Here is a 10,020-nt window from a genome sequence, read left to right on the forward strand (position 1 = left end):
CGTGGGAGGGGGGGGGGTGTTAGGTTGGTGTTATTGTGTTTAACAACACTCACTGCACATGGCTTACCTGGGGAAAAAACAAAAAACAAAAAAAAAACAAAGTCAGTCACACAGATGTCTCCTTTGATGATTACGTCTGGGTAGCGTCCTGGCAAAGATACACACACAAACACACAGACACGAGCGCAAATAGTGTCTCTTGATCCTTGCAGGATAAGATCTTGCCTGGGGCAGTCTTGACTGCAGCCAGGAACCAAGCCAGAAGTCCTGCAGCACGTATCAGGAGAGAGGGAGCGAGGCAACGGATCCAGCTTGGGTGGGGGCGGGTGGGGGGGGTGGGGAGTACAAATGAATCGCGGGCGGAATTTTATGTACAACGTCGTCAATGACAAGGATACACACTTCCCTCTGCTTTTTTGTTTTTTTTTTTTTTTTTTTGGGGTTCCGTCAGAAGATGCGCTGCTGCACTACGGTGATTACTGGCCATTATTGTCAATTATTTGAACAATAAGGGCTTGAGTGTATGGTTTTGGAAAGCACTTACAGGTCATGCACTCCTTTTCACTCACTCAGTTACTTTTTTTTGTGTGTGTGTGTGTGTGTGTGTAATTTTTGGGGAGTGAGTGCAATAATTTGCTTCTTTTTTTTAAATTTTAAATCCCTCCTGGTTTAACCATTCCTGTGAAGTTTTTCAAAATTGTAATGAACCAATACTATAACTTGACACACACTCACCCGCACACACACGGGCAGCAGTTCCAAGAAGAGCAACAAGAGCGTCACCGCCGTCATCATTGTTGTTTCAGGTGCTCTGTCCTCCTCCTCCCGACGCTCCCGCGCCGGCCAGCCCAGGCTCAGCGGGGTGTCCCTTCCCCGGTTTCGTCACTTTTTTGGTGGTGTTGTTTTTTTTTTTTTTTTTCCTTTTCCATGTTTGCGCTGATGGTTATCTCTGCCCGCAGTCGCTGCTCCAGTGCCATCCAGCGGGAATCGGACGTCACACGGCGCTCAACATCCCCGAGTCGGTGTCTGAGGAAGCCCGCTCGCTGCTGGAACAGGTGGCCGTGCAAAACACGTGACAACGGAACGCACGTATAAAATGTTCTGTTTGAAACTCAAAACAAGCCGTTCGCTTATGTAGCGATAAGACATTTCATTTACAGGCGCCTTCCAGGAATTAGACACTATCTGTATTGCTGCGAACAAAAATTTTGTCGAGCAAATTAAGCGGCCTCATGGTACTGAATTATTAGAAACACCAAACGTTAGCTCATAAAATAAAAACTGGTCAGCTGGAAATCACATTAATTTGATTTAAATAAAAGGAATCGAGTCCTGTTGTGGAAATTATAGAATCAATGTTTTGTTTTTTTTTTTTGTGTGATTAACCCCACAAATAATGATAACCTACACCAAAGATTTTTTTTCTCAAGTGTTTTATTTATTAGTCTTTAGGCATGAAAAAGAAAAATAATGGGAGCGGATGGCGACACACATAAGGATCCATTGTAGTGGTTGATGCACACCGGTGACATTACGATTACCGTAATTTCCGAACTATAAGCCGCGACTTTTGTCACACGCTTTCAACTCTGCGGCTTATTTCATGAAGCGGCTTATATAAAGACTTTTCTAACGGCCGTCTTTCGGTGTACCGTCTTTCTTTGTAAATATCTCATGTTACAATATGGGCACCTGCGGCTTATACACAGGTGCGGCTTATGTGTGTACAAAATATTTTTTTCCTTTAAAAATGTAGTGGTGCGGCTTATAATCAGGTGCGGTCTATAGTCCAGAAATTACGGTAATTCATATCAGAGAAAAGAACATTTGAATAGTTGTCCACTCTAGTGACCGCTGTGCCGGAAAGAGTTAAACCCTTCCAGAAGACAAAAAACAGAATCGTACGAAAGCCAAAGCGCCAGTTCCCGTAGCAAATCCAAACACCCCAAATTATTGACAAACACCATATTTTATTGAGAATATTTATGAACACCTCCAGGCAACAACGAGAACTCTCCCTGTCTGCTGGGCAAAGCTCATCAAGTCAAGTATCCAGTACAACTTTATTGTCAAATGTGCTAACATACAGCACAGATGAAATTTCCTCCCTCTTAAACAGACAACAGACAACAAGAGGAGCCGCTGCGGGTGCCCGCGCCGCCATCAAAAGAACACTGAACATAAAATGACAAAATAATACAACACATAAGACAGACAGTCGTGCCATCTAACCACTTTTCCTCCATTCATTTTGTTGTTTGAAGCAGTAATAGATGAAAGTTGAGCGAATCAAAGTGTCCTTTTCACCAGTAGATCAAAGACGTCATGCTGAAAATGTGCACACGTCTGCTACAAGCTAAGCTTCAAAGCAACAAGAAGCTGTCGCATCCATTAACGAAAAAGAGATTGGCTCCTGTCCCATGTAAATCCGCTTCAATTCCAAGCCGCGACTCCCAGTTCCAAATCCGCATCGGCGCTCTGCGCTGACGCTCCTTTCTTCTCATCGTCGCCTCCTCAAGTCATGCATCCATCCAGCCATCTCATCTCGTCCAATCAAAAATCAAATCACATCAGTACCATGACACCGATTGACCACTTTCTATGGCCGTTATTTTCCCGAGCCGTAACGTTTGACAGCATTTTGCACCGGCGTTGCCCGCGTGACGGCCATATGTCGGAACGAAACACGCGGGATGAAGTTGACGCCATGAGAAATAAGGGCAGGATGAGCGAAAACGGAATCGACTGTATTAGCGTTGACGGTTTCCATTTCCTGTCTGCCAGTTGCTGCAATACAACCCCACAGAGAGGCTGGGCGCGGGAGTGGCCGGCGTCGACGATATCAAATCGCACCCCTTCTTTGCCAAAGTGGACTGGACCAAGTAGATGCCGCCCACACACCCCTTTCAGAGATGCATGCTTGGCAAACTGGCCATCACTGTTACACTCCAGGTGGACAAAATAGGCACAAAAAAAAATAAAAAAATCCATTCGTACATTAGATTCATGTCCAATTGCCAAACAGCAGTGTTACCTTCTCATGTACCGTTTACAATAATTTCTGGATGCTTCACTGATGATCCACTCCAACCTTGTTCGTTTGGCACTTGTGTTGTTGCTATGAACCATGATCAAAAAAAAAAAAAAAAAAAAAAAAAAGCAAGAGGCGATACTTGGCCACGCGTGTGCACTGACGTTTATCATATTGAGGCCAGAAACATTTCTTAGCATGCAGCCGTGCCCCAAACTAAACAAGATGATGCCCTTGTTGAAATACTTCTATTTTTTTTTTTTTAACACTCCCACTTGCAATATCAGGTGTTTTACTATGCAAGTTAATAAGCAAAACCTGGCCAAGTACACTAGTCGGGCATTATTTTAATAACGGACTGAAATTCTGGATCGGGATAAATAGTCAGCAGAAGAACAACTCCTTTTTATAGAACTACACTACACTAAATACTGAATCCATGTTGTCATGTAAGATAATAATCAGATTTTTGTGTAGACAGCACTTTCAAAGTCCTTCAAGTTTTACCTTGAAGAAACTGATCAATACGCTAATGACTCAACTTTAGAGCAAACGTTGCGGTGATGGGGGGGTCCTGTCATTCAGGCGCATGAAAGCCCAGCGCGGGATGCTGCGCTGCAACGTCCACGTTAACAATGTTTGATTTCCTCCTGTGTGTATCGTCCACGCGACACCGACTCGACCGCGATGCAAACAATAAACACACGTGAGCAACACGCTTGCTGTATTGCTTTCCTTTGAGCCACATCGCTCGAAAACGCCTCGCGGTATGACAGCGAGGGGGCGGCAGCGTATTCTCGCCTAGCGTCGCCGTGGTGACAGTACACACATGCGCGGTTTATTTATTTATTTTTTTTTAGGGGTCCATTAACCATTTCAAAAAAAAAAAATCAGATTCCAGCTCAGGGATGGGCAACTGGCGATATACATTTTCCATGAAAATGTGGAGAAATGCGGGTGTGTGTGTGTGTGTGTGTGTGTGTGTGTGTGTGTGTGTGTGTGTGTGTGTGTGTGTGTGTGTGTGTGTGTGTGTTGGGTCGGTGGGTCCAAAATATGAAAACAATTTGAAAAAAAACGATCCGCAAAGTATACGAACCCGCGGGTGCCAGACCGCGAATATGCAGGGGTCAAGTGTAGTTTTAAGTTGTAAGATCACCAATCACCACTGGATGGCAGACATGTCTTTGCTGCGCTTCCACCAGTTCTTATACTTCCTGACACAACAACACTAGTAGGCCAAATCTTTATTTATTTTCTTTTGTGGATTCGGAATGATATTCCAGGACAAACATTATTGTTCAATAATCTTTTTGAGTGAGTTTTGGTTTTGTGAATGAATATACCAAAATAAGTGCACTTAAAGTTGGTTTCTTATTCAGCATTTTTGTGCCGTCGTTAAATGGTCATTTTTCTGCAAGTGAGCCCTTTGCACTGAATTACAAAAAAAAAATAAAATAAGAGGATCTGGTTATTTTGTTTCAAACCCTTCTTTCGTTCGGATCTTTTACACATGCTGAAAATGTATTCGAAATATATTTATCCATATTTAAAATAGCTTTTTTTGTCATACATTTGTTTCGGAAGCGCGTCGTTTAAAGGAAAACCAACTAAGTTCATGTCACAGGTCATGTTTTAATGACGCATACATGTGTTTTATTATGTGAGTACAACAGAAGATGATTTTCCAATCGCGTTCAATAAATACAGTCGCTTGAATATCAATAACGTGACTTCACTTGATATTGAATCACACACAAGATAGATTTGGGAGCTCATTCAGGTTTCAGCCAATGAAGTGGCTCCCTAATGAGGAATTAATATACTGTAGGTCCCCCTTGGGTGTAGTTGCTGCGAAATGTAAGAGCAATAATAAGAATAATTTGATTTCTACACAGTAAGCCATCAGACTTAACAGACTGCATGAACTGAACATGAACCCTCTCGCTCAATGCTTCTGTCACCCGCAATGACATATTCATACACACGCACAGGTCAGGGAAGTTGTTATGGTGGCAGGTGGAGTGGCGGGGGGGCGGGGGGTAGGGACACCTTGCCTTCCCTTGTGTCCACCTCATTGGCAGCGGGGTCAAGAGTCTGCGGCGATTAGCGCTCGTCATAAGGCCCCGTCTCTCATTACCGCGCGCGCTCGGGGTGAGAGGTTCCCTTCGGTGCCGAGGAGAAGCCTGTCAATCTTGCTCTCCGGCACCGACGTGAGGTGCGTCTCGGCTGGATTCGCAGCCTCCGCCGAGTCCTCCTCTGATGTGTGTTTGATACCGGCGCGCGTTTAGCTTTTCACCCGTCGCCGCGTTAGGTAACGCCTGTGCGGTCTCGGGAGATGAATCCTAAATTTGAGACTCCCACAAAGAGAATGTCATGCGTTCTCAAAAACATCCGAGAAATTTTTAAAACAGCAGCACCTATCACGGTATCTAAACAGTCGGCCAGGTCAAGTGTGAAGTTGTCAATTTTTAATTTGAATACAGCGGTACCTCTACTTATGAAATTAATTGGTTCTGGAAGAAATTCCTTAACTCGAAAATTTTGTAAGTCGAGACGCCTTTTCCATGTAAATGCCCTAATCCGTTCCAATCCCCTCCAAAATTCAGACCTAAATGTTTTCTAAAGCATAAAAATGCATCAAAATATGTAACAAATACATGTCACATTTAGATTATTGCACAATAAATGAATGTTGTGCATAATGTAAAAAAACAAAGAATTGAGTAAAGAATAAAAATGATTTTCATTTAACTTTTAACTGCATCTTCATCGAATTTTTGGCCCTCTTTAGTTCACGTTCTCTCTCAGAAGTGGTTTTTGACTGGTGCTTTGTAAAGAACTGATCCAAGGACGTTGGCTTTCATCGGCTTTTAACAATCCTTCGAAAACGTCCAAGGCAGACATCAGCCGAGTGAGCGATCGCCCGACTGGTGAAAACTTTTTCTACGTGATTGACATTTACGTAACACTACCAGAACGCCTCACGGCCCGAGGGGCGAATGACGAGGACGCTGTATAGACACATATCTCTCTATCTACACATATAGACACGAACGGTAGAGGTCCCTCTTAGCCAATGGGATGCCAGGATGATACTAGGTAATAGCCAATGGCAGAGCAGCTACAAGTATGTTGCATTCAGGAAACTCAGAACTCCGAGTAGCAGCCCAAACTGTATTTTTACCTTTCGTATCTTGACATTTCTTTCGTCACATTTTCCTGTTGAGGTGTTTTGAAACTTGAACATTTCGTATGAAGAGACGTTCGTAAGTCGAGGTACCACCGTCCATTGTTCTATTTTTCAAAATTCAAGATTTTTTTTTCCCCACAAGTCCAAAACTTTTGACCCCAATGCTGTGGCTTGTATACTTTTTCCCCCCGTCCCCCTCAGAATTCACATTCACTGATTCGACCGTTGCTCACTTTTTGCTGTTTTGACAATTGTAGGCTGCAGTGAGCCAAGGTGCACACGCGCGTGTTTGTGCGAGTGTCTTTGCCGCCGGGAAGGCTCCGTCTGCTCACAGGCAAGACGGAGAGGACACGCCAAGGACTCCCATGATGCAACACTTCCCACGGTGAGCCCTCAGAGCGTCTCTCCCCTGGAGCTTGCGGGCCGAGTTGACCCCCTCACATATTCCTCCAACTTCCTGGACCGCTCTACCCCCCCCTCGCCCCTCCCCATCCTCCCCCAACCCCACTCTGTTGTCTTTTCCCACCCGGCTCTCCTCTTCTAATCACACACATGCACGCATTACTTTAGCACACAGGCAGCAGCCAAATGGCCTGCCCTCTGTTTCATATTGCTTGTGGTCAAGTTTTGTTTTTGTCTTTGACGCTTTGACTTTAGAGCTCACAAAGCCCAGGAGGACTCCTGTAGCCCAGGCAGACACACACACACACACACACACATGCACCCACACACTCCTGCGCCAAGCTGAAAAGTTCCGCTCGGAGAATCCTCGGGCATCTTCTCCAGCTTCTGTCAGAGCCATGATGTCATTATAAAGAGACACAATGCCTCTTCATTACACTCGCAACTCTCTACACGCATAACCTTGCTACTTGCTTACGCACACGCATTCGACACGACAGCGTAAACAGAATTTCTCCATGCAGGTAAGCACTGCAGTGCTTTTTAAATTTTTTTTTTTTTTACTGTGATGACTGAAACATGGGGCTCTGCTTTCTGTCCAATCAGGGCTTGGGCGACACGGTGTCGCATGTGGATTGTACGTTTGCTTCACAGTCCAGAGCGTCCGGCCTTGAAACTTTGTTCTTTCGGCAAAAGTTAAGGTATGCTATGATGATTTATTATTTTTCTTTTTTAAATACACATATGACATTTAACGAGGATAAAATGTGCCTTAGGCGGCTACTTAGTCGCGCCGTGGAACTTGAATCTATTTCCAGTTTCTCATCTGGGGTCAATTGGGTTCCATGCACTTAAAACTCATTCGGTACCAGCCAATTCTAGACCAAGTCTGAAAAGACGTTGAAAAACGTCTTTGGGAGTGAATGAGTTAAGTACTGAAGGGTTCCATGATGGCATATTTTCAGCTCCCCATAATCTAAGCTGTCTAATTTTTTTTTTTCCTTTTATCTCCTGGGGGAAATTTTCATTATCGGCCAAAGAGGATTTTTGGAGGAGAGGGGGGGAGAGCTGTTGTAGTGTCATGCGAACCAACAACTGCCACCATTTCGATGCGCAACAGTTGAATTTATGTTTAAAAAAAAAAAAGTTGTCACCGTGACATTTCAATAATATCTCACAAATGTGATTTGTTCATTCAAGAAGACAGAAGTACAGTCGCCAGGGACGTAGCGTGACTTAATATCCCATAAACTGAACTTCAAGTCAGATTACCCAAGGTGCCTTGCTCCGTGAAGGGCCCCTTCTGCTACCCCCACCCCGTACACCTCGACTGGAAATGTCCGTTATGGTTTCTGCTCTGAGCGTTGTTCTACCTCACCTTCCCCGCCACATCCAATTTCCAGCCCCCTCGTTTCCGAGCGGGCCCGCCGCGTGAGTCACCAAACGAGAGGCTCAGATGCTAAAGGAGTCCCAACCGGTGGCCAAAAGACGTGTCACCACGAATACCTCCCTCCGAGACCTGAGGTGTCTCCTTTCGTTGCGCTGTCGGCCGTCGTGATCCGTGTGGAAGGGCGACGCGCCGGCACGCAGGCACGCCGTCAGCGGCTCGCTAACGCGGCATTAGCTGGCCGCTCGTCTCTGCGGAGCCGCGCTGTCTCAACGCTTTGCTCACGCTCGGCTGCGCGTACCTTCTGCGGCTCCGCTTGTTAGCCTGCCGAATCCCCGCTCTATTATAAGACCCCCCCCGCACTCTCCCCATGAGGGTGTCCCCTTTTGGGCCTTTGTGGTCTTCTCGCCAGGCCTTTGGTGGAAGAGGCCTCAGCGGCTGTTGCGCCAACAAACAAACACCTCAAGGGCAAGGCCGCGAAGTGGAAGATTTTAAAATCGCAATTAGCTGGTTGACTTTGGCTTTTTCTGGGTACACTTCTGTCCTGGCTGCCCAGTAAAGTCATGCATACATTCCAGACACGCCCACACTATGTGTACATCTGTGACGTACATTTTTAAAATAGTTCACCCATTACTTTAACCCTTTCAGGGACAGCGGTCACTACAGTGGACATCTTAGCAGGTTTCAGGGTGCATGAAAGGGTTAAACATGATTGAACTTCTCCAAACCTACTTTTTCAATGCATTGTGAATGCAAGTGGGGAAAAAAAAAATTGGAATTGAATTTGACGTAGGTGGCCCGGTGGTCCAGTGGTTCGCGCGTCGACCTCACAGTGCAGAGGTACAGGGTTCAATTCCAGCTACGGGCTCCCTGTGTGGAGTTTGCATGTTCTCCCCTGCGTGGGTTTTCTCCGGGTACTCCGGTTTCCTCCCACATTCCAAAAACATACATGGCAGCCTGATTGATTGAACGCTCTAAATTGTCCCGAGGTTTGAGTGTGAGCGCGGATGGTTGTTGGTCTCTGTGTGCCCTGCGATTGGCTGGCAACCGGTTCAGGGTGTCCCTCGCCTACTGCCCGAAGACGGCTGGGATAGGCTCCAGCAACCCCCTTGTGGGGATAAAGCGGATCGGAAAACGGATGGATGGATGAATGAATTGGACTTTTCTTTGGTCTCTCCGTGCAGCTACATGCATTGAGCAATACATACCACAAACACTACACAACATACATTGGACAATACACACAATACAGGACAATATATACTCTACGCGCTTTGGACAAGACATTACAGGCATATGCACACCCCCCCACATTGCCCTCATGTCCTCTTGCTTGTCTATCTGCCTCCCTCTAATTGTTTGTCGCTGATAGCCTGCGGTATGAATCAGTTTTTATATCGGTTTAATTTGCAGAGAAGAGTCCTAAGACCTCCTTCCTGAGTTTAGGAGCCCGAATTGGGAGTGCAGCACATGGGAAGGATTGTCTGAAATGTTGTTGGCCTGTTGAATAACGGACTGGACATATACAGGTGTGTCCTGGGGGAGCAGGGGGGGTGACGCCTGCCCGATTCCCTTCCCTGCTGTCAGGTTTTCTTATCTTATCTTATCTTATCTTAACCAAAGCTGGTTATCTGAGCTTTCGATTGAACAGTTAGGTTCCCGAACCAATTGTTGACTCAATGGTTACTCTCTAAAAGACCAACAAAATGCTTCTGCCAACTCCAACTATTCTCAGACGTCGCAAGAAATGAAGGCGCTGATGGATCCTCGAACAGACATTTGATACACGTGTCTGCCAGTTAAGCCTGCTATCCGTATAAATCCCCAAGTATTTGTAAGAGGAGACCTGCTTGATGTTCGTGCCATTTACAGAGATATGGGCTATGGTGTCCAATTGATTTTCTCAGTTTTTTTCCACATTTATGCTTAGATAATAATAATAATAATCATAATAATAATAATAATGTGGTGCTCATTACACAAAAAAAAAAAAAAAAAATCTAAAAA

At 45.3% G+C, this 10,020-nt stretch overlaps 1 protein-coding gene across 2 annotated transcripts in view; it reads left to right on the plus strand.

Moving 5' to 3' along the window:
- rps6kc1 (ribosomal protein S6 kinase polypeptide 1) overlaps window positions 1-3,000 on the plus strand; it is a 23,277-nt gene extending 20,277 nt beyond the window's left edge. The window contains exons 15-17 of one of the 2 annotated variants that reach the window (XM_019871546.1): window positions 807-893; window positions 960-1,055; window positions 2,785-3,000. In XM_019871546.1, the coding sequence (XP_019727105.1) occupies window positions 807-893; window positions 960-1,055; window positions 2,785-2,886 (285 nt within the window). In that variant the 3' untranslated portion in view covers window positions 2,887-3,000. The remainder of the gene's footprint in view (window positions 1-806; window positions 894-959; window positions 1,056-2,784) is intronic. The other variant, XM_019871547.1, reaches the window with a different exon arrangement.
- The last annotated feature ends 7,020 nt before the right edge of the window (window positions 3,001-10,020 follow it).

The sequence above is a fragment of the Hippocampus comes genome, unplaced genomic scaffold (genome assembly GCF_001891065.2).
Source record: "Hippocampus comes isolate QL1 unplaced genomic scaffold, H_comes_QL1_v1.1 scaffold100, whole genome shotgun sequence".
NCBI classification, from domain to species: domain Eukaryota; kingdom Metazoa; phylum Chordata; class Actinopteri; order Syngnathiformes; family Syngnathidae; genus Hippocampus; species Hippocampus comes.